Source organism: Lytechinus pictus, chromosome 8, assembly GCF_037042905.1.
Source record: "Lytechinus pictus isolate F3 Inbred chromosome 8, Lp3.0, whole genome shotgun sequence".
NCBI classification, from domain to species: Eukaryota; Metazoa; Echinodermata; class Echinoidea; order Temnopleuroida; family Toxopneustidae; genus Lytechinus; species Lytechinus pictus.
Window position 1 is genome coordinate 1,261,202 of NC_087252.1, and position 25,998 is coordinate 1,287,199.

At 36.6% G+C, this 25,998-nt stretch overlaps 1 protein-coding gene across 1 annotated transcript; it reads left to right on the top strand.

Moving 5' to 3' along the window:
* The first annotated feature begins 4,664 nt into the window (after positions 1-4,664).
* LOC135155015 (probable G-protein coupled receptor 156) lies at positions 4,665-24,761 on the top strand. Its single transcript, XM_064103330.1, has 8 exons — positions 4,665-5,334; positions 10,266-10,516; positions 12,482-12,614; positions 12,954-13,061; positions 13,776-13,904; positions 14,515-14,880; positions 15,211-15,372; positions 18,667-24,761. The coding sequence occupies exons 2-8, from the start codon at positions 10,269-10,271 to the stop codon at positions 19,654-19,656; spliced, it is 2,136 nt and encodes a 711-aa protein (XP_063959400.1). The 5' UTR covers positions 4,665-5,334; positions 10,266-10,268; the 3' UTR covers positions 19,657-24,761.
* Positions 24,762-25,998: the final 1,237 nt, after the last annotated feature.

A 25,998-nucleotide genomic window follows, 5' to 3' on the forward strand; every position in this document is an offset into this window, starting at 1 on the left:
AATGTTCGCTGTCCGAAGCGTATGTAAGAACCTGGACATATCGAAATAATGGGCCTTTGTCTTTTAATTGCAGGGTACTTAATGATGATAATACGATGTTGATACGGAGTGAACCCCAAGGTAAATTCTAGATAATCAAACAAACGGTGGCTATTGATCCAATAGTTAATTGGCCTAATCAATAGGTATAATCGATAGGCTTGTTTTGTTTAAAGTGGGGTAGTTTTCACTGTTTTGTTTTTTCGAAGGCCGTATGAAATGAAGCAAGACCCACTCACGCCTTTCCTTAGAATTCCCCAAACTTTCAATGACCCATTCTCACTGATCTGACATCGATAATTAGTTCTGCTGTCCACGAGCAAGACCGTCTCATACTGGCGCCTGAAAATGCCCCTCCCCCACAAAAAACGAAAACAAACACAAAACATAACCAAAATAAATAAACAAACAAATAAATAAATAAATGAATGAATGAATGAATAAATAAATAAATAAACAAATAAATAAATAAATAAATAAATGATTATATAATATATAAATAAAACTTTGTCAGGATAATCAGAATGATGGTGATGTGAAGGTGATGATTATTGATCAATATGATCATGGTTATGATTGTGATGATGGTGGTACTGGTGGTGGTGATAATGATGGTGGTGATGATGGTAATGATGTTGATGATGGTAATGATGTTGACGATGATGATGATGATGATGGTAATGATGTTGACGATGATGATGATGATGATGATAATGATAATGATGATGTGATGATGATGATGACGATGATAATGATATGATGATAAGGATGATGATGATGATAATGATGATGATGATGATGATGATAATGATGACTAAAAAATGTATGTGGTAAACTGTACCAATAAATGGCTCATATTTGAAGTACATGACTTGTAATTTCATTTTCCCGCATTTCTAATGTATTTTTGGTGTAACCGACCATCTCTTAATTTCCACTCTTTTTTTCTTTCCCGCCCATGATCTTTCTATTCATCACCCCCCCCCCCTCCCCCTCCTCTTACAACCTCACTACCTCAGGTCGATTTTTAAGACCATTCCTCATAGTAGACTTGTTAACTGCAAAAAAAGGGGTGAACGCTGCATTTTTTAGTACAAATGTCCCACTTGGCACAAATGTTCCTTGAGTCAAAAGAAAAGGATTCATCCAAAGAGACACGCTGTATCTATGCAAATAAGCAAGTAATTTGCATAAATTTGCATATTATATCGATATAGTAAAAACAAGTATTTCAGAATATATTTTTAACCAGAACTGCCCTAAAATTGGAAATAAAGACTTAGGGTAAGAAAGGGAAGAAAATTGTCATAAAATAATTGGGATATCCTTGTTTATTATTACCTAATTTACATAAATTATGCAAATTATAATTTAAAACAAAGTATTTTTTCATGAATCCTGAACTGTTTTATAAATAACAGCAATTAATACACAATGTCAACATTCTACATGAAAGAGAATATATTAGCGAAAACATCGATATGCTTCATGACAGTATTAGTGTCTTAATTTGCTTAGAAAGAGGGCAAATATGTCCAAATGTATGACGTGATATTGCGCTAAAACGAGACCAAAACAATCTTTATGTCACAGTCACACTCACGAATCGGACAATAAAGCGATCAATGGTATGTCATTCGAGATAACACAATCTCAACACAATAGCTTCCATCGGCTTCTCGTATCGCTTTTGTTGGTGTGTCTGCCACACCGTAATCTATGATATATACGGACAAAATGCATTTCGGTATCGGTAAAACACTATTAATTTTGTTTTATTTGTTTCTAATTTACAGGAGACATTGCTTTGCAGGTTACTGCTTTAATGAAACTCTGGCACATGAATCATGACGAATGTACCCCACCTCAATCCATTTTAACTTTGTTAAAATATATATCTTTTGGAGACCCCAAAGTGGCAAAACTGCATTCCCCGCGGCATTCCCGCTACTTTACAAAACCAGTTTGACTTGTATTATCGACTTGGAAAAGACAGATGTATGAGACATCAGTTAACATGTTTCCAGAAGATAGTTTTTTTTATTTAAGCCTACGTCCATGGGAGCCCTCCGAATTTACCCCATCCCCTCTCTGTATTTCGACACTAAATAAAAAAAATATATCGTGTTTTAAAGCCACCGGCAAGGCAAATTGCGTTTTTGGTATAATAAAGCAACTTTTATATCTATATTTCATATTTATCTATATTAATATTATTATTATCATTAATATTATTATTATTATTATTGTTATTATTATTATTGTTGTTGTTGTTTTGCAGTTTGTAATAATGTTCTAGCACAGTAAAGGCTATAACCCAACAGGAGCATGCCTAGGATACCCTTTCCCCTTTTGGTTTTATGTATTCAAAAATAGTTTATTGTCTTTAGAACTCATATCTTGGAATAGATTGAGGTGAAAATACTCTACAATTGACATGTAGAAGAGCTGTGGTACATTGAAGAAAAGCCACACGTAAGCTCTAAAATACCCCTTTATTGATTCCACTCTATGTTAAATTTAAATATTTTTAGAGTCCATTCGGAAGAAAGATACATTTACAGTAAAGCCTCTTTACTTTCTCCTCTTGAAAAAAAAAAAACATAGAAGGCATTGTTTTATATCGCATAAAATAAGTTCGTGTACATGACGGTGGCCTGTCGAAGTTGCCCAACCCTTTATTTTGTTTTGACAATATATATTTAGAATATCGTCTAAATGAAGTCCTCATCTGGAAAAGGGCACTTATTAAAGGCAGCATCTACATTATATAGAGGAGGCCCTGGTACTTGGAAGCGGGGGCTGAAGCACCCGCAAGACTTTTCTGAAGGGGGGGGGGCTGTGCTGCGTGTGTTATTCTCCATAGACAGCACCCCCTGGAATTCCGGCAGATGTGACAAAACGAAAAAAAGAAACGTTACCAAAAACAAACCCTTCATTTTGTAGTGCAATCCATTTTGTTTATTTGCTTGTTAAATTTCTTGATGTTAATTTGAAAAGCAAAAAAGTTTCAATGTAAAATTTTTTGTCCGAAGAAATTTAACAAGCTTCAGCCCCCTCTTCCAAGTACCAGGGCCTCCTCTATATAATGTAGATGCTGCCTTTAATAAGTGCCCTTTTCCAGATGAGGGCTTCATTTAGACGATATTCTAAATATATATTGTCAAAACAAAATAAACGGTTGGGCAACTTCGACAGGCCACCGTCATGTACACGAACTTATTTTATGAGATATAAAACAATGCCTTCTATGTTTTTTTTTAAGAGGATAATGCAAAGAATATACAAATATAGATATAAAAGTTGCTTTATTATACCAAAAAACGCAATTTGCCTTGCCGATGATTTTAAAACACGATATTTTTTTATTTAAAGTCGAAATACGGAGAGGGGATGGGGTAAATTCGGAGGGCTCCCGTGGGCGTAGGCTTAAATAAACAAAAAAAAAACTTTCTTCAGGAAACACGTTGACTGATGTCTCATACATCTGTCTTTTCCAAGTCGATTATACAAGTCAAACTGGTTTTGTGGCGGGAATGCAGGGGGATGCAGTTTTGCCACCTCGGGGTCTCCAAAAAGATATATATTTTAATAAAGTTAAAATATGGATTGAGGTAGGATACATTCGTCATGATTCATGTGCCAGAGTTTCATTAAAGCAGTAACCTGCAAAGCAATGTCTCCTGTAAATTAGAAACAAATAAAACAAAATTAATAGTGTTTTACCGATACCGAAATGCATTTTGTCCGTATATATCATAGATTACGGTGTGGCAGACACACCAACAAAAGCGATACGAGAAGCCGATGGAAGCTATTGTGTTGAGATTGTGTTATCTCGAATGACATACCATTGATCGCTTTATTGTCCGATTCGTGAGTGTGACTGGACATAAAGATTGTTTTGGTCTCGTTTTAGCGCAATATCACGTCATACATTTTGACATATTTGCCCTCTTTCTAAGCAAATTAAGACACTAATACTGTCATGAAGCATATCGATGTTTTCGCTAATATATTCTCTTTCATGTAGAATGTTGACATTGTGTATTAGTTGCTGTTTTTTAAAAGCAGTTCAGGATTCATGAAAAAATACTCTGTTTTAAATTATAATTTGCATAATTTATGTAAATTAGGTAATAATAAACAAGGATATCCCAATTATTTTATGACAATTTTCTTCCCTTTCTTACCCTAAGTCTTTATTTCCAATTTTAGGGCAGTTCTGGTTAAATATATATTCTGAAATACTTGTTTTTACTATATCGACATAATATGCAAATTTATGCAAATTACTTGCTTATTTGCATAGATACAGCGTGTCTCTTTGGATGAATCTCTTTCTTTTGACTCAAGGAACATTTGTGCCAAGTGGGACATTTGTACTCAAAAATGCAGCGTTCAACCTCTTAACAAGTCTACTATCACTGGTAAAATACGACGCATTCACGGTGGTGCACGCAGCATGAACCAAGAGATAACAAATCGATATCACTCTTCCCTTCTTTGTCTAGCTATCGATCCCTATATCATGCCAAGTCGTCAGCTAATATGTTGGCTGCCCCTCAGTAAGCGATACCTCTCATTAGCATTGTCTTTCGGGTTCACTAGGGGTATTTGTGGTCAGAGGATCTTCACTCGTCAGATAGTTAAGACTCAATAACTGCGAGCTCAACCGTGCAAATTCAGAAGAAACATCAGAAAAACATAGACCCTTGCAGGTGTCAGAGGCTTTGTGATTCCAGTAATTCAAATGATGCCTTTTCTTTCTTTGAACGCGGGACAAACGAAGCTGTGAATTTCATCCACGCTTCGATAGGATTTTCTACGATTTTAAATTTTGATTGAATCATTGGGATGTAACGTTGATCATGATTGACATATTTGGGACAAACAAAAAACGACGCTGGATATTTTGACCAGGGATCACTTCGAATTTCTACGATTTTCATTTTTCTTTATTTATTTGAACGTCGCTTTGATTTGGACAGACGTTTAGAAGTGAACACGCAGATGTTTCTTATGATGTAAACACTTTCGAGTTGATCTCTCTGGAATAAAACTGGACGTTCTCAAATGGCCTACGGATAAATAGTGTTAACTAACAGTAATGGGTTAGGTGACTTCGGTTGGATACATTCAAATCAACTCTAGATCGTCCCATCTGATCAGGGGAGATTGAATTCTCTTATTTTTTGCGGCATACTGTTTCCATGGAAATTTTTATATACTCATCATGATCGTAGTTGTTTAGCTGTCCTGATCTAGTAGCACTCTGATCAAGGAACTTAACGAGTGAGTGTTGAATCTCTCAAGTATTTTCGTTCGTTGGCTAGGATGTTGTAGCAAATCTAGTAACCAAAATTGATCCTGTAATATAATAATAACAATTATTATTATAATCAGTATTATCATTATTATCATCATCATCATTACATATTACTAATACTTGTGTGGAAATTTATACGGATGTTTAAAAGTGCGCTGGTGGGTAGACTGATAAAAAATAATCTATCACAGTCAAAAGAAAATAAAAGATAAACGTTTCTTTACCTTCTCATTAATTTTTTTATTTGTTTGCTTTAACATGGAAATATAGAATCGTAAGCATGGACATCATATATTTACTTTTCATTAGAATTGATTTGGAATCATTGAGACAAAAATATGCATTAATATTACCCCTTTCTCCATATTATTTATTCATGCATATATTGTTTCATTCGTCAATTTTCCTTTATTTCTTTATAAGTCGATTGATTTATGTATTGATATTCTGAATACATTGGTCATGTTGGAAAATATTTCATCATGATTGTCAATATTGTTTATCATGACTATCATGATGATTATCAACTTTGCCATCATAGTCATTATAATCATCGTCGTCATTACCTTCGTCATCATCATCATTATCATCGTCATCATCATCGTCATCATCATCATCACCATTATCATCATCATCATCATCATCACCATCATCATTACACTCCTCCTCCTCCATTAATAGTCAGCGCAAATGCATTCTTTTGTTATTTTTATCTTTTCTCCCAAGTAATACCCATTATTCATGAAATATATTTCATGTACTAGTGCTTTCATACATGCCAGTTATAGCGCCAAAATGTGCTGCATTTATATCAATAAACCTGATAATAAAATTAAGTGCAAAAAAAACACTGAGCTATTCTCTCCTTGGTTTTTTCAAGTCTAGCGATCGAAATTCCAGGGCAATGTTCATGGCGCATCTTTTGAGCGTTTTACCCTGATAAACTTGCTCTAAAAAAAATCAGATTCAAAGTTTTCAGTACTTTATAACAAATAGTGATGGAATTTACTAACTATTTTTTGACATTTTTATTTGTAAAAAATGTTTACGAGAATGCATTGTACCATCGTGGTTAATTGTCACCATTTATATTGGTATAAAGATTGTTTGAAATATATAACACACTTTTAAACCATCATGTTTTATATGGCTTGTATCATGTGTGTGAATGTATATACCAGTAGCGTACACAGGGGGTGGTTACAGAAGTTCACCCCACTTAAATTTTTTATACCCAACCCCCCGCCCCTAAAAAAATGTGAAGCGCTTTTTTTTTGTTCGTTTTTTTTTTGCTTGTTATTTTTTTTTTGGTGGGGTAGGAAACGACCTAAAATTTGTGGTGAAGACCTTTTTTTTGGTTGTCAACATTTCGTTCAGCTTAACCCCCCCCCCCCCCCCTCCCTTTCAAAAATCTTGCGTACGTTACTGGTATATACTTTTTCCATCAATTATTTTTACACGAGAAGCGTATACCTATTCATAAAGACAATACATGTACGTCGGTTATTCAAGCAGATGATGCTTCAAGTCAACATGTTTAAGTATGGCGGCACTTGAGGTCCAATAATTCATGACATTACAATTACTATATTCATGAGAGCAGACCTGTGTAATCCCTTAATTGTGCATGCGCGTCCGCAAATTAGCATAGCAATTCGAAGTTCGGCTAAAGTCCCGTTAATCCCTTAATCCTCCGTTAATCCCCTTAGTAGATGACCCTAATCAATAAGTCAAGTTTTAATGGTCATTGTTAACCCCTCATCAATTACCGTTAGTCGGGTCAAACTATTGACCCCTTACCAAGTTTACCCCTTTGTTAGTGTAGTATTAGTAATTCAGAAGGGTGATTAACGTTGGGCCTAGATCAAATATAATTATACATCGTTGCCAGCTATTAATACAATTATACGTTATATGCCTGGGACTTACATGATAAATCCCTGTTATTAACCCTCTCTGGAACAAGATGTTGCAAGTCAATTATCTTGCAATTATACGTATCAAATCAATGATGATTAATAAGGTATCAATTAATATGGGGCTTGAATTCGGAAAGGCAAAGCTTACCGTGTTATCAAATTTGGTCGTGATTACATTTCTTTAGATAAAGCTAAAAAGCCAATTTTTTAGGTTCTTGAAAATGTTCTTAACGTGTATAATATATGATTTATGTTAACAAGGAATATATATATGGTAAGTATTAAGATCTTTATTAAAAAAGGAGGTACTGGGCACTACCACAAAAACCTTAACAACCTTGTTTAGGCCCCTCCGTTGGCATTATTTTGAGAGAAATAATAACATTAAGATTTTTTTTTTAAAGTTAGTATCCTTATTGCGATAGAATTATCATCTTTACTGTCTCTTGAATTTTATAAAAATAAAGTAAGCTAACCTTTTTTTCATTTTTCCTCAATTATTGCAAATCGAATTGGAATTGCCAACCAACCCATTGCGGTACATAGGTTCATTCGTATTTTAAACAATGTAATGACTTGATTGAAAAACAAATCTGAGGGCGTCACGACATAGTATGTTAATTTCATTTATTTCTAGTATAGAAGACACCTGTTTTCAATATATCGTAAAACAAGAAAAGTCATATGATATCAATATCGCAAGTCTCCAGAGTACGAACCTGAATAACATATGGAGTATAAAGGCCTACAATTACATGCCAGTAACCTCTACAGCTCCAAGACAGGTTGTTCACAATAGAATATACATTATACGCTTATCTCTCCAATTCACAAGATATAGCCCAATTAATCTTAAATTTCCTTGTAATCTTTACAAATCTTGTCATAAAGGGGGATTCTCCTTGACATGTTCTAATTCCTAAATTATGGTAGCCTCAAATATGCAAGGGCAAATGTAGAATTGATCTGTATTATGTTAGATAATGATCGCGTCGGCATAAGTCAAAGAGATTCCGAGAGATGAGGGGGTAATTCGATGTGACGAAATGATGTCTAATTGTAAAATCAATGAAGATGGCTGCGTTGTATTGTAATGCCCCAGTTACACAAACGGTACCGACTGCTAACTATCGGATGGTACGTCGATGATAAATAATGTAATAGCTTTGATCGGTCTGGAGCCGGTTTCGTTGGTGTAACTGAGCATAAATCGTTTAAAGAGAGTTTTCCACCAGCGATCGACTGGTATACGATGTATTGTGCTAAAGTACATGATTAGGTCGTGACCCGCCCCTTTCTTTCAAATGAGAATATGGCTATGACGTCACTTCTCGTATTGAATTCTTTGAAAATATAAGAAGTGTATTTAATGTATTTAGAGCATCCATCATAAACCAATATACTGTGTAAAGAATTACATGGTGGTGATTTGACGGCGGTATGTAAAGATTCATTTTATAACTGATTCTGCAGAAAGTTTTTTTTTATAAAAAAAGCCTCACATCGTTCAAGAAGTCTTAGTTGATTTGTCGAGTTGTCGGAAAAGGTAGGACATTAAGCTAGCAGAAGATTGTGGAGTGTAACTCGGTGAATGAGGAAGGTAATTGACAAGGATAACGTGGCTATATCCCTGTTGGTAATTAAATGCCCCACAGTGTGTGTACAGTGTGATCACATAGTGGGCTTATGTGTGTATGTGATTAACACTGTGGACAGTGTGAGTGTTCACAGTAGGTTTTACATCATGGACAGTGTGTAAATGTGATTTACATTCTTAGAATGCACCATATGGCCCGGGGGGCCACTTACATTGACGAGTGGATACCATGCGCGACCAAAAAAACACGTAAAAAGGATGTCTTTTTCACGATAGGGCACGTTACGTACGTAACGTGATAAGGGTGTCAAAAACACAAAAATAATGAAAAAAGGGTATCTATTTTGCTAGGACAATTACGTGTTTAGGGTCGAATTTGCGGGGATGATAAAACAAAATTAAAATGTTTTATAAAGGATGTCCTTTTTGCCCCAACACTTCGTGTTTAGAGTCCAATTTGCGCGAGGTGTAGAAGGTGGGGTCGTTCTAAACCAAATAAGGTAAAGCCGACGACAGAAGGACCCGTAACAATAAAATATTCCTGTATTTGTTTAGGGGTTCATTTCAGGGAATATTTGCCAAGAGTATCGTTTTGTTTCCAATACTTGTTAAGGGTAGGGTTTCGCACGCCAATACTTGTTAAGGGGTGCATTTTCAGAATATGGAAATTACGTGTTTAGGGTGCTTTTCGAGACCCCATGGTCGCGCATGGTATCCACTCGTGAATGGAAGTGCCCCCCCCCCCCCCGGGCCGCATTTCACAGTGTGAAGACAACTTCATACTGCGGACACCTCGATAGTGTGGACACTTAATCTGACATGTGATTTTACACTTAAGATGCTCAAATTAAACAGTGCAAAGACATTTATTTTACACTGTATACACTGTATACATCAGTGTAAAAAAGATCACAGAGTGTTCACATAGAGGACTACGTGCAATTGTGATTAACACTTTTAAACCTTCTCAAACTGAACAGTGAGGAGATAATGTCACACTATGGACCACAGCAGTGTGTATGCTCACAGTATGTGCATACATTATGGACTGTCCGTGAATAACAATGTAAAAAAAAATTGAGATAATTTCACACTGCGGGACAATGTTCTTTCTTCATGTTGCAGGAGGGATATGTCTATGCCATATGTTCTTGTTGTATATTATCATCTGATTGAAAATTTATCCTTTTTATACCTCCTCTCAATAAAGGATTATTTCAGGGCGAAAAAGAAAACATTTGTATTCCATTTTGAATTGGAATACAATCCCTCTAGCTTAAAACATTCTAAATTCGACTTATCGATCTCATTCTAATCATATGTTCATGGAAAATTACAAGATTAATATATTCATTTGTACGCATCTTCATATCTCCAACAGGAAATGAGCGCCAACATTTCGCATAGCAACGGGACATCGAGATCCCCAACCCTTCACTTCATCACAACAACGCCAACCGTTGCCATGGGAACGGAGGAGGAGGGGATGATGGATGGGGTCCACGATGAGACGTCTTATCGATTTCGTACCATCTCACCGGTGCTCTTCGGATGTGCTTGTGTGTTGACATTGTTAGGTCTGGTGCTATCTACCGTATTTCTCGTCTTCAATATCAGATATCGAAATCATAGGTAAGGTGGCCTCTAGTTTATTTCCATGATAATTAATTTGAAAAGAAAAAATCGAAATGATTATCATAATCTTAATTAAGGTATGCGAAATCGTACCTCCATATATATATTGATTTAAGAATCATACTTGTGTTAAAGGGGAATGAAACACTTGGTAAAATTGGGCTTGTTTGGAAAGAGAAAAAATAAAGAATAAGATCGGAGAAAGTTCGAAAAAAATCAGACAGTTAATGAGAAAGTTATAAGCATTTGAATATTGCGTTCACTAATGCTACATGGAGATCCTCCTATTGGAAATACGACAAATATGTGTGATATCACACGTGAACAACTTTCCCTTCGACTATAAATACCCTCCGATTTTCTCTTTTGCTCTCTCTTATGGTGATAAAAACTCTTTTTCCATGATATACTCTTTGAAAATCTGCATTTACAAGCTCTCCCAATAGAATTCAAGATCTACTGAGGTTATAAAAAAAAGGCATTTTAAGTGAAATATATAGAAAAGTAATGGGAAAGTTGTTCACTTGTGACATCACACACACATCTTTGTTGCATTGCCATGGGATGATCTACATTGCAACAATGATCTAAACTTCAACTGCTAACTTTCTTATTATTCGTTCATTTTTCCCCAAACTTTCGTTAATCTGTTTCTTTGATTTTTCTGTTTTCATACAAGCTATCTTGTTTCAAAGGTTTCATCTTCCTTTAAGTATCCAATATGGGTTATCGAAATCATAATCAACGGTGGCCTCAAGTCTATTTAAACGATAATTGATTTGAAAAAAATGTCGATTATTATTATCATGACTCTGAAAAAAGTGTAAAAATCGTATATGATGTGTTATTTATTGCACTATTATCGAATACAATAATGTTGCTATTTTTACTCTTTAATATCAGATATCGAAAGAATAGGCAAGGTAGCCTCAAGATTATTTCCACGATAATTAATTTGAAAAGAAAAAAAATCGAACGTGATTATCATATTTTCAACATATGTATAAAAGTCGTATCTGATAGGGGCTTACTTATGGCACCATAATGCCGATGAGCGCGAGACTCACATTGCCATTGTTGTGCTGAACACAAGCAGATGCGAAGATAAGAAGTTAATTATTATTCTACAGTTACATGATATATTTATACGAATTCGACTCCAGACCGATGGAAGCTATGACATTTCTTCAGGTGGCATCCAGATAATCTGTCAGATTTGAGCCTGTTTTGTTCGTCTGACTCTAGCTGGAGCATGATAAGAATAATCTTCAATAATTGTACTGATGTTAAAGTTATTGTTCAAAATGACACACTGTGGAAGCTTGTACAGTAGGCCTGATAATGTTAAGAGTGTGTTAACAAGGTGTGACATTGTAATTAACATTTCTTACATCTCACATTTGACGGTGTGAAGGTGATTCCATACTGAACATCCTTTGAACATATTGTGAACATACTATAAACGCACAGTGAATTCAATGAATACACACGTTGAACACAGTGTGAACACAACAGAACACACTCTGAACACACTGTGAACATACCCTGAACACACTGTGAGCACACTGTAAACACACTGTGAACACACTGTGAGCACACATTTAACACACCTAGAACACACTCTAAACACACTCGGAACATACTGTGAACACACTCTGAACACACTTTGAAGAGTGTGTTCACAGTGTGTTCAGACTCTGAACACACACAGAACACAATTTTAACACACTCGGAACACACTATGAACACGCTGTAAACACACACTAAACACACTCTGAACACACTGTAAATACACTCTGAACACACTGTGAGCACACTGTGAACACACTGTGAACACACTGTGAACACACCGTTAACTTACTGTGGAACACACTGTTATTTCCAGCAAATCTGTACGTCAGTGTAATGCAGAGAACCGTTTCGATTATTAATGGGATGCATTTCTTCTTTATTTTTCAATAGGTTAATAAAAATGTCAAGCCCTAATTTGAACATACTGATTGTGCTTGGCACCATTCTCATCTACGCATGCGTGATCCTCCTAGGAATCGACAGTAATACGTCATCACTAGAAACCTTAACAGCACTCTGCAAGGTATATTATGTACTTTTCAAACTTTCTCCCAATAGGGATCTTAAACATAATTTTACTATATTTATATTCGCGTAATGGAATTATATTAAGCCCTTAAAGCTCAGGCATACGACACGATTTTTAGGATTATAACATTAAACTAGTTTTGAATAAAACTTTTGATTACTTTCCTACTAAGAACTTGGTACTTCTGTAAGAAATGTCCTGTCCGTGTCTCCAAAGTTGCCACATTCACCCCAGACTGACCACGTTATTCCAACGGCATACGACCGATCTGTGTAAAGTTAGTTTGACTGAGCATTCTTTGCATTAATATATTATCTATGCATTAATTTTCAGACACGTTTGTTCCTGCTCATGTGCGGTTTCACGTTAGTCTACGGGTCTCTCTTCACCAAGTCTTGGCGGGTATATAGAATATTTGGACACACTGGTGCAAAACGGATGGTAAGATTGAAGGACACTCAATTCGAGAGACAGTGATTTTATCCAGTAGCGGAACTGGCTTTTTTTTTTTAATAAAAGGGCGATTTGACCAAATATTTTGAGTTTTGGTTTCTTCTCTTTAACGTAGGTGCTACGTACTGCGTCTTAACACCCCCCCCCCCTCTTGTAGATCCACCACTGCAATGACACCAGTTTTAACACTGGCATAAATTGTTAGTGCGGTCCTCTTACACATCACCGACTGCTGTTGTGTGAGCATCATAGCCCTGTTTTACAGTATATTTAACTCACTCAGTTAGAACACACTCTAAAAATGAAATGTTAAATCAACATTTGAAAGGTAGGAGGAGTGACAGTCTTTCATAAAAGTTGCATTTACCACTTTAAATGGTTCTACCAAAATTAAAATACAAGGTTGGGTATAACATTTGGAAAAGGTTGTTTCTCCTCCAACCTTTTAAATGTTGATTTAACATTTTATTTCATAGAGTGCTTGAGACGTTAAACTTCTCGAGCAGGTGTAAGCTTTGTATCTTGAACAAATACGCACAGGCTATTTTCCATCTCTCTTTGAACTCTATAAGCCTCATATCTCTGAATCCTTGAGCATTTTTGCTTTCAACTTATTAAACTTCAAGTTATATAGATAAAGAATTGACCTTCTAATTTATAGAGCAAACCCCTTTTCTTGATTTTTCTTGAATACCCTTGCAGGTGATACGAGATAATAAACTAATCGGAATAATAGCTTGTTTACTTCTTGTCGATTCTCTTATCATGGCAATATGGCTGATCTTCGATCCCCCACAATGCCAGGTGAAAGTACTTCCGGTGACGTCGCAGGTAGGCATTCAGATAATGAATTGAGACCAACTCGAAGTATTGATGACTAAATAAATAAATTAAATAAATAAATGCAGATTGCAGACGTTTGCGGAGATCGATGCCCAAGGTCAATCCAGAAATGCGGATTTGTTTTTCATTTTGTTATCATACTTCATATCTACCATAGATAACAAACATGCAGATAGACTGTATATCTAATAATGCCCAGTTATAATTTACTATTTGTATGGAGATACACGACTTTGAGAAGGAGTTAAACTGATCTGGTGGCCTCCTTACTCTCATTAATTTCCAGATTTAGAAGTTATTAATTTCATTCAGAGATTGAATGATATTTCCATCTCGTGTGCGTTCAGTATTAGAAGCTAATTTTTGTATGTAGGTCGTGATTGATCTGCCTTCAACAGTTAAGTCAGTGTTTAATACCAATTACGTGTAATTTAGTATTTTATCGAAATGCACTCCAACGTTGAGTAAAGAAATCATAGAAATGGAGCATTTTTTAATCATTTCGGGTGCTCGCTTTGCACAATTAATACTTTATTACAATTTTTGAAATGATGATAAAAAAATTGTATGACATTCCTGCTGTTATCATCCTCTGTAGAAAGCAACAACTCAATCAACTGAAAATCCCTTGACAACGCCACAAACCACGCCCACATGGAGGGGTGCGGTCTACGTATGCCACTCCCATTATCATGAAATCTGGCTGCTTGTCATCTACGTTTATAAATGCATCATTCTCCTCTACGGCACTCATCTTTCATGGGCAACTAGAAATGTCGCCCTCAGCGCCATGAACGATGCAAGATGTATCATCATCTCTGTGTATACCTGTGTCGTTCTGGTTTCGATGGCAACGGCTCTATCGTCGACGATGTGGCGGTGGCCCAACGTGTGGTACTCTTGTCTGGCCTTGGTCTTGCTTCTCTGTACGACAGAAGTCCTGGTCTTGGTTCATCTTCCAAAGGTAGGCTACTTATCAAAGCAACATTGATTGAATTATATTATATGGGTGAGGATGTTTTTTTTTTCTTTTCCCAAAATATGCGCATTCGACCAGAAACCAGTGTTATCCAATAAAGGTGTGGATGATATTTTGATATTTTGTCTTTTTGGTCTTTCTGCTCCCCTTTTGGGGGGGCGGGGGTTATTTTTTTTCTTAATTTTTAAAAATAAAAGTTGACAGGTTCGGTTCAGTCAGGTTATGGTAAACAAACTTTCCCCTCTCTCTCTCTCTTCTCTCTTGGCCTACTATAGAGGTAACCCATCTCTTGAATTATACTCTCTTTGTATCCAGATACTTGCATGGAAGGATAACCCAGATGCCACGATGCCGTTGTCAAGGACGCTTACATCGTCATACATAGCAACCAATCACGGTCAATCATTCAATCAAGTAGAAGAGGAGTTATTTCTCTTATCTGCGGAGAATGCAGCTTTAAAACGGTCGCTTGGCGAGGTGAGAGCCGTTCGTTAATAATAATGATAGTAATAATAATGATAATAATAATGATGATAATAATAATAATAATGATAATAATAATAATAATAACAATAATAATAATAACAATAATAATAATAACAATAATAACAATAATAATAATAATAATATGTATAAGCTGCTGACATCAACGCTTGCCATGCACATCGAACGACACATCGATGATCATGACATAATGGAGGTCACTCAGAAAGGTTGTCGGAAAGGAAAGAAGGGTTGTAAAGATCACCTAATGACAAACAAAGCAATAATCGGTAATGCTCGCCAAAGACAGACCAATCTATCCATGGCTTGGATAGACTACAGGAAGGCATTTGACAGCGTACCACCTAGTTGGATCATCAAAGTTCTAGAGATGTATCACATCAATCCACAAATAGTCAAGTGCATATCAGCAGGTATGAAACAATGGAGCACTACTCTTTCGCTTACAATAGGCACCCGTTCGATGACAGTGGAGGGGGTCCGAATCAAGAGAGGAATATTTCAAGGAGATTCCTTATCTCCTCTTTTATTCTGCTTAGCTCTCAATCCAGTATGCTCTCTCTTACACGCTACGAGTTATGGCTACAGATACAAAGGGCAAGATGTATCTACGACAATAAACCATCTGATATATATGGATGATATCAAACTCTTTGCAAAAAATGACGATGAACTTCACAAGATGATAGCAGTAGTTAAACATTTCAGCGATGACATCAAGATGTCGTTTGGTATAGACAAGTGTGCCAAAGTTACACTTGTACGAGGAAGGAGGGTAAATACAGGCGACATGTCTGTGCAAGATGAGGAAACATCAATCAAGGAACTGACTAATGATTCGACATATAAATATCTAGGCATAGCTGAGAACGATGTCATTAGCCATAACACAATGAAGGAGAAGGCAACATCAGAATACAAAAGAAGACTCAGGCTGATCCTCAAATCCGAACTGAATGCCAAAAATAAGATTGAAGCGATCAACACTCTAGCCATTCCTGTGCTTAGATACAGTTTTGGTATTGTTAACTGGAGACTAGCTGATATATGTGGCCTAGATGTTATGACCAGAAAGCAATTAACGATGCACAGATTACATCACCCAAAGGCCGCAATCGAAAGGTTGTACCTTCCCCGTGATCTTGGAGGAAGAGGTCTACAACAAATTGAGATGGTCTGGAATATGGAAGCAACGAACCTCGCCAACTACCTATCCAATCCACCTGATATACTGACGAGTATATCCCTCGATTATGATAAATGTCAAGCAATATACTCCATTAACAAGCAAGCATCTATCTTATTGGCACAACATCGACTGACACTACCCTACGGTGAAAAAGAGAAGGCAAGACTTAAATGCTCCTTTCACAAGAAACTTCAAGAGCAACTTAAATCCAAGCGACTTCATGGCCACCATGAAAAACAGACGCATCGGGAGTTCGTAGACCAGAAAGACACACATCAATGGCTTAAGTCGGCGGGACTAAGAGGTGAAACTGAAGGGTTCGTCTATGCTATTCAGGACCAGGTGGTGAGGACCCGTGCCTACGAAAAATCTATCCTCAGAAGAGACACAGACGACACTTGCAGGATGTGTGGAAAAGAGACCGAAACAATCATGCATTTGGTATCAGCATGTTCGACTCTTGCTGGAACTGAGTACATCACAAGACATGACAATATTGCCAAAGTTATCCATTGGCAACTACTGAAGGATCGCGGTAAAATGACTTGTGATCACGCTTGGGAACATCAGCCACAAACGATCACCACGATCAATAACAGCACCATATATTGGAACTGTGGCATACTAACGGATAGAACCATCCACTGCAACAAGCCGGACATCATCGTCAGAGACAACAACGTAGTAAATATCATTGAGGTCTCTGTTCCCCATGATATCAACATTGCTGTAAAGGAAAGAGACAAACGGCTCAAGTATCAAGACCTAAGGATTGAGATCGAGAGGATGTGGAACGTGAAAGCAGAGGTCACACCAGTCATCATTGGTCACTCAGGAATGGTGAAGAAGGGAATGGAAGCCTGCATAACCAAGATCTCTCCTCACCTTCGGATGTACGACATTCAGAAGGCAGCTATCTTGGGTACAACCAGATTGATAAGAAAGACTCTCGGACATTAGTAGTGTAAAGTTCCTAGTTGCACTTGAAATTACTTGGTGCTTTTTGTTAGAGCAAAGTTATTCAAGAAAAAAATACGGACTTGATCCTGTTTAGAGGAATAATAATAGTAATAATAATAATAAGCGATTATATAGCGCTATCTACATGAATCTAGAAATTATCTATTCCGAGCCGCATTATGTATTATTATCATTATTACCCCAGCTTTAGCTCCAGCTGCGTCCAGGTGCTCAGCACATGAAGGAATTAATCCTGCTGGGTACCCATTCACCTCACCTGGGTTGAGCGCAGCACAATAATTACAATGATTTTACATAACCTGTATAGTGACACATAATAATCGAACGATTTCTGATCTATCTACATTGCGAGACTATCACTGTCGCAAAATGCACCGTGTCACACCTGCGCACATGTGAAGATGTGCTCCACACTGTTAAACTGCCACAGTTCGACACTGTTGACACCTATACGCTGAGTGTTCACAGTGTGTTCACATAGCGACCTATTTGAAGATGTGATTCAAACTATTAGGCCCGTATTCTGAAGTCAGGTATAACTTAGACCAACTTGGTCTAACTCTGTGCTAAAATTATGGGAAGCCAAAAGTGTCAATTTTTTATTAAGTCGTATGTTTCTTATGTTTACTGTGCTCTTTCTTGATTCATCGATGGTGAAGACAATCATCTATTTATACTTCCTAGACAATTATGAATGATTTGAGAGCCAAATGAGCTGAAATATTATATCTCTACTGCTAGTGACTTATGTAACAATTGGCTATACATACTTAAACCACAACTTTAAACCTGAGTTTAAGTTACACCCGATTTCAGAATACGGGCCTTAAAGTGCTAAAATTCAACACTATGGATACCATACAGTGTGATTGTTCATAGTGTGGTCACATTGTGGTCCATGTTAAAATTTGATACACACTGCTCCAATTGCAAAAAAGTCAACAGTATGATGATCATGTTACACTTGTTCCATTCTGTGGGACAATGTGTCCTTGTTAGTGGGAATTAAGTTAATTCACCCCTTTATAAATTAAGTTCCATGATGAATATATCCTTGGCCTGACATTATCAAATTGTCGATTTTTTTCGCTTTACAGAAAGATGATACCATCAAGTTGCTTCAGAGTCATGTTGGGGTTGCCAAGGAGAAACTCTGTCAGCTGATCGTCGAAGGTGACGGCCGCCATGACAGTGGATGTGATTTCGATGGTTCTTCATCGGCCACCAGCCAAGAAGATCCTGCATCGATTGGTACAGAGCCAAGTGTCAGCGAAAAGTCCGTCACAGAGAAGCCAGTAGATTACGCCCAGGAGTCCGGGGGCTCTCAACAGAACAGTCCCGTTAAGAAAAAGAAAAGGTCGCCGAAGAAGTGCAAAGGAACATCAACGAAAGGTCTTTCAATGGAGGAAGAAGCAGTGACGGTTGTCGATTTGGAAGATAAAAATGTTTTAGATCGATCTTCATCTGCGTTAATACCTCCAACAACTGGTCGACGGGAGAGCTTAAGCGTGCAAAGCATACGCAGGAGAAGAGCAAACAGTCTTCGAAGTGTCGGCAGCGCGTCGTCCCAATTTGAAGAACTGCGCAACTGTATCGCAAAAGAACTGCACCAAGCTCAGCATATATCGTCAAACCTGCGCGATTCCATAGCGCAGGATTTGGGCTCGTGCCGGGAAAGACCTTTATATTACGATATCGCGCGCACGGAGGGAGAAATAATGTCATCCTTGAGCAAATCCTACAGACTAAGAGATGACGACACGCATTCTTTAGCAAGTAGTACATTCACATATGATAATCCTGTCTTTTCTCGTGATCAGTTTCCAAGGAGAAGTAACAGCAGTTATCGGACAAGCAGAACAAGCAGACAATCCAGCTTTCGATCCGTTGCCAGTATTGCCCTTGAAATAGCAGAGAGCTACTCGAGAAAAAACAAGAACGGGAACGCCAAAGACAGAGAATTGCAGTGGCCAAGTTATATTCCGCCCAAGGAATCTAAAGTGCGCAGTGGGGAGCCTTTACGAGTTGTGCGCAGCTCAGAAGCGCCAATTGTGTATACTAGGAGCATATACAATACATACGTTTGAACGAACATAAAGATCAATTATGCTTTAACTCAGACATGTCAGTTTGCTTTAATGTATATAAAAGTATCGATTTTGTGAAGATACAACTATATTTATTACTGAAATGAACTTTGTTTTAACTTATTTTCAAATATCGTAATATGGAGGTATAATGATGCTCTGCTGATGCAAGCCGTCAGTAATTTGCTATTGTGTTTTGTACTATTTACAAATAATTATCAGAACTTCATTACGGCTTAATATTGTATGGCAGCGGTGTGAAATTCAGGTTCTAGGTGTCAATCTGGAACAGTTTTGCTCTGATAAAATATTAGATCTGTCAAAACTAAGATTTAACAATTATAAATCATGGTTAGTTTATTTTAGATATAATGATGACCACCTTTTCATGAACATATGAAATATGAAATATATATACCTAATGAATATTCATGACGACTGTTTTCACAAAATTTTGCTAAACTTTAAAATTCAATAACTTTGTTATTTGTTATCCGATTTTGATGAAGTTTTCGGCATTTTGCTCAGTGAATTCTACTCTATTTATTAAGCTATACATACTTTCAGCCCGGACCATCCCTTTAACTGAACATGCGACATGTCGTAATTCCGCCGGAAAGATAGTGTTTACATTCATGGCGGTGTGTTCACATTGTGAAATACAGTGTAGAGTCACCTTCACACTGTTAAATTTTAGTATTTTAACCATTTTACCAGTGTGAATCACATCTTCACAAAGTAGACTATAAACACACACCATAAACACTCACGTTGGCCAACCGTATGAAATGTTAGGCCTATTTCACATTTTTAAATTTAGAGTATGAATTATATCTTCACATAGTTCACTATATGAACACACACCATGAACACTCATGTAGACCAATTGGTCAACCGAATGAAATGTTAGGCCTATTTCACACTTTTAAACTAGAGTATATGAATTATACCTTCACAAAATCCACTATGTGAACACACTGTGTGGCACTGCACTGTGTGATACTATGTTATATCCAGCATTGATATTGGTACCAACGAACGTAGAGGGTGTCAACACTGTGCAGGTATCACGATTCTAATTAGGCCTACAGCAGAAAGGCAAAAGATATTAATTCGACCTAACCCAATTTTTTTTATTCTGATACAGCTGATTAACAAAAGTGTATGCATATAATTATTCATCTGAAACTGATTCTATGGAGGGCAACTACTGAACTTTCTTTTCCAAATCAAGAGATAATGTTACTTAACTTATCTATTTGACCGGCGGAAGAATTAGGGTTATTTTACTGTATCGGGTGAAGAATTTGTTCCCCCAAGGAGATGTCTTCATAAATGCCGATTTATTTTTAAAATGGGCCGGTTGAGGTACCCTTTTGTGGTCATATATGGACTGCCAGATATATATCCTATCCAGCCATAGTAAATATTCGACTTTCTATTTTTGTCCTTATTCTTAATGATTTTTTTTTTATATTGACATTTTTACACACGAGTCTTGGGGAAATGTTTAACGCGCGTGACACCTGGGCCCCGTCTTACGTGTGTTTATTCTTCCATTGCGAGGACAGAATCAGCGTTTTCAAACGTCGATTCAAAACGCCGATCGTAAACGTGGTTCTGGGAGTGCTGTTTATGCTTCACTTTTCAGAGGCGAAATCACGAACTCCAGCTGGCTTCGCATCGTAATTTTCGTTGAGCAGGAAAGCGAGGTCAAATTGGGCGCGCCCTTTTTCGAAAGTTTTTTTCCTGAGAGTTGTTATAGGGAAGGTACGTTGACTGTTATTTAAACATCGAACAATTTCCAATATTTAGTCATTGCATGGAGCTACTTGACATAGCCATATATTTTCCACCATGGTGAGGATAATAGTGAGAAAAAATAAAGAATATTAAAGTATACATAATAAAATAATAAAACATCTATTTGTTTATAGGCATCGGGCGATGTCTCCTCATTATAACTCATGTTCCAGGGTTTTTTTTTTGTAAATCCCTCAGCATTCATCGTGATGACAAATTGGAAGAGTAATACTAGTGATAGTACTTAAATCAATTATCACACATGCAAATGTAACAAGGGAGATGAGAGGTAATGAGAGGTAACACGCGACCATGGAGCAATGCGACTGTATTTGCCCGCGGATTTTCATCTCACCGGAAGCATGTACCAAATGACGTAATTTAAACACGTTTACGATCGTGGTTCTGTTTATACTTCCCCAGAAATCCTGATTCTGGTCAAACGACGTTTACAAACGCACCTTTTTGTGAGTTTACGATCGGCGTTTTGAAACAGCGTTTATGGACGTTCCACAGTTAAAGTGAAATCCATGTCATTTTCACCAAACTTTCCACATTGATACTTTAGAACCTTAATATTCGAAATATGCAAAAATTAACATAGGTCCATGTGCTTGATTTTTTGCTATAGAGCTTCAAAGTATACCCAAATTGATGTTCTTAAAAATTGCGCATTCAAAAGAATTTGGCATTTTTAGACCACCCAAGATTACTACAATGAGTTTAAACCTATATTACTCAGTCAAAATACATGAAAAAGTCATCAAATTTCGCAAGAGAGTTAATAATTGTATCGTTAGAATGGAGAATATATTTATAGTGCTATTTGTTTGCAATTTTAAGTTTAACAGCACTGCCATTTCTTAAAAATTGCGTAAAAGACAACAAAATCCCAATCTAAAAAATGTGAAATTTCAGTTACAAACTACAAACGTACAATAAATGCTGCACTTTATTCAAAATCCATGTCATTTTCACCAAAATTTGCAGAGTTGTAGAGGAAGGTATACCTAAGCGGTACAAACATTAAAAAATAGGGGTTCATGTGCTTGTTTTTAAACTATCAGCATTTTTATTAGAGCAAATGTGCTTTTTAAAACACCTAAAATGCGCCAAATGCTTTGTATCTATGTGAAGAAAAAATCAAAACCACTCTACCATTCATTCAAACTCGGGGTAATATTCGTGATTCTTGGCAGCACTGCAGAGTAAAGTATTTTGAAATTGTAGAGAATGTTTTTTTGAATGGTCCATGGAATAATTCCACTTTATAGCTTCATGAAATAACACATCGGATCTGCAGTTAAAGTGCAGAAGATGAGAAAAATCAGCTCATACCCGCAGCTAATTAATCACCTGTTCATCCATTGTGACGTCAGCGCGCAGAGTGTAAACTATGCGCAGATCATAATGCGCACAAACATAACTGTGGAACGTCCTTAAATGAAAGTAAGCACGGACGCAACCGTGTTTTGGACTAATCACGTTTGGAAACGCTGATTCTGGCCTGAAATGTGGAAGCATAAACACGGCCAAAGAGTAACGATGGATCCTATCAATCGTAAGACTGTGGAAATCCATCAACGTCATAAATTTTTCTTCAGGAAATTTGAACAATGTCCTTTGTAAACAAGGAGAAGCATCTTGCATTTTCAAGAAAACAATAAATATATGATTATACACCTTAGTTAGAAAATATTTGAACAAACATGCATAATAGATGTTGACGTTGCGTGTTTTCCATAGTTGTTTTTATTGGACCAATCCTAACTCTTTGTAAGACGGTTTCAGCAGTGTTCATGTATATTGTTGACACCCTCTACGTTCGCTGGTTTAAACATGATCACCTTTACCATGACATAGTTTCATGTACAAATCAAAAAAGGTAATCACGGTTTTACCATTGTCTTATCATATGATAAATACAATCAATAAAATAATGAACTGTGACCTAAATGCTAAATTTTTACCATGGGCTTATGACATGCCTCATATCAATAACATAATATAAGAATCATGGTTTTAACGTGATTTTACCATTTCAGAATCACTATGCAGCTAATTAAGATATCAATTCAGGATAACGATGAAAGCAGAGTGTAATTTTATACCACTTATTCCAAACAGTGACTTTACTTTTGTGTTTTACTTAACATTTATTTTTCATTACATTTAACATAATGTAAAAATGATAGAATTGCCTTCAGCAAAAAGAAAGTATGTTCAAACATGATTTTAGCATGTTCAAATTACCAACAATAATTGCAGTTGTTACTTCTTTTTCTCTGACATTGAACTAGGGTACTTTAACTCCTTACGCTGAATATTGAGTGTTTTTAAGTAACGTTCTTAAATATATTTTAGTATGGTATCTGACAGTGGCTGAATACATGGTTAAAATGAAGGGGCCCTTTAGTTGAGCTGAGAAAATGAAAAAGCATGTCAAATTGACGCAATATGATTGTGTCTTCTTTTTTTTTACCTGGATCAATATCTTTAAATTTAGATATAACTAAATCGATCTATTTTATTGTGGAAGATCAGTCGAATAATTGATTTGAAATATAATGTTCATTAATCTATGGTGCTCATGGTGATGGTGATATTAGCGAGTTTTCGTAATTACATCGAGAACGGATTCTACAACATACTACACAAAATCTATTTAAACTGTCCGTCAATCACAATGAACAGCCGAGAGGTCTTTGTCGAAAATTGGTGCACCGGGACTGCAGAGGATCGTCGTAAAATTCTGAGCTGACGAATAATTGCAAATAATTATGTCGTTTGTCCAGATTCACGGACGACACCAATGTTTTGATTCACCGATTTTCAACAAAGACTGCTTTGTCATGAAGGGCTTTCGACAATTCTGTACACTGTAAAAATTGTGGTGTTAAAACTGACAACAGTTGGTGTTAATAGAGGACCACACCCTGAGGTGTTAAAATTTCACCCTAGAGATTGAACATAACACAAAAGAGTGTTAATGTAAATACCAAAGGTGTTGCATAGGTGTTGAACTAACACTGTCAAATTAACACCGGTGTAAAATAACTGGTTCGGTCCTCTATGTACACCGGTTAACACCACAGTTTTTGCCGTGTACGTTCTGCGTAGTGGTTGTGAAAACTCCTTATTGTCTATGATAGTTAATGTGAAAGGTATTACACTTTAATTACAACTAGATTGTTGAAGTAAATGTTAATTCCAAGTCAAAATTGGCGTTCGACGATTGAAGTACTCCATCAATTATAACACATTAAATCTAATAAATTATTGAATCAATAATTTTAAAAGAATTCATTTACTCTTCGCTTATTACTTTTGCCTGTTTCAGAGCCTGTTTGGACTTTTGTTGATGTTGTTGTTGTTTAAGGGGTAATAATGCAGAGAAAAATCAATTTTCAAAGTTCGAATTAATTTTCCGATATAAAAAGAAAGGGTGAAGCGTGAAGTTTAGCAATAGATAGGAGGTAATAACTAAGTTCAAAGGGGAGACCGCATTTCGTAGCAGAAAATTCTGAGGTAATTCTTCGATCTTCCTTCTTGTGTTGAGAACAAAAGTTCAAAATTTCCTTATTTTCAACCAACACAGGTGAAGATTCATGATCATTAAGTGCAAAAGGCTTTTTCTAGTAGTAAGTAAAAGAACATTAATTCTTACCCGATGTCGATCGTCAAACCGCAGTCACATCGACAAATCCGACTCCAGACCGAACAAAGTTATTACATTATATCCAATTGCAAACTATCGATCGGTTTGGAATCTGATTCGCTGGATTGACAGCCGCACAGACCACAGGGTAACGGGAGTTCACGAGACAATCAAAGAAAACAAGACCACATCGACTGGGGTTCGAGAAAGGATATTGATTAGCATTCTTGGGAACAATGATGTAAAATTGGTTTAGGGTTCGTTGATTATTAGAATTGATCTTGGCGAACGATTGAGCCGTGGATGGATGTCTAATAGATTTCAGATAATTTTTGTACCGTTTCGCTTCACCTAGCAACTAGAATTTATAAAAGTAACTAAGTAAGTAAGAACAACGCTTAAGTCAGTCTAAATATGTCATTTCACAAGACACCCCCCCCCCCCGCCGAATAGAGGCAGCGCAATTGAATAAATTCCTATTCTGTCCCAATTAAAGGAAACATATAACCCTTGTGGGCATGTAAACTGAACTGAATGAAAAGCGTTGCATAACTTAGTTTAAAACAAAAGTTGTCCATATTTTTTTATTATTATAATTTTTTTAAACAAAAATCTTTATGGGAAATTTGAAACGCGATTCAGCAATATTGATTCAAACTGGTAGGCCGTTTTGACAGATCCCAGTGGCTTGTATTTCGAACTCGGGTTTAGTTTAATATTCACCAAGAACATAATAAGCTGGCGTTCAGCTGTGGAGGTCTTATGTACTGCCAATTGCAAAGAGAATTAAGTAAGTAAGTTAGACCATGGTCTAAATTAAACTGGACTTGAGCATAAAGGGCAGTTTGTTTTATAGACCAATTCCATCCAAATTCATGTAT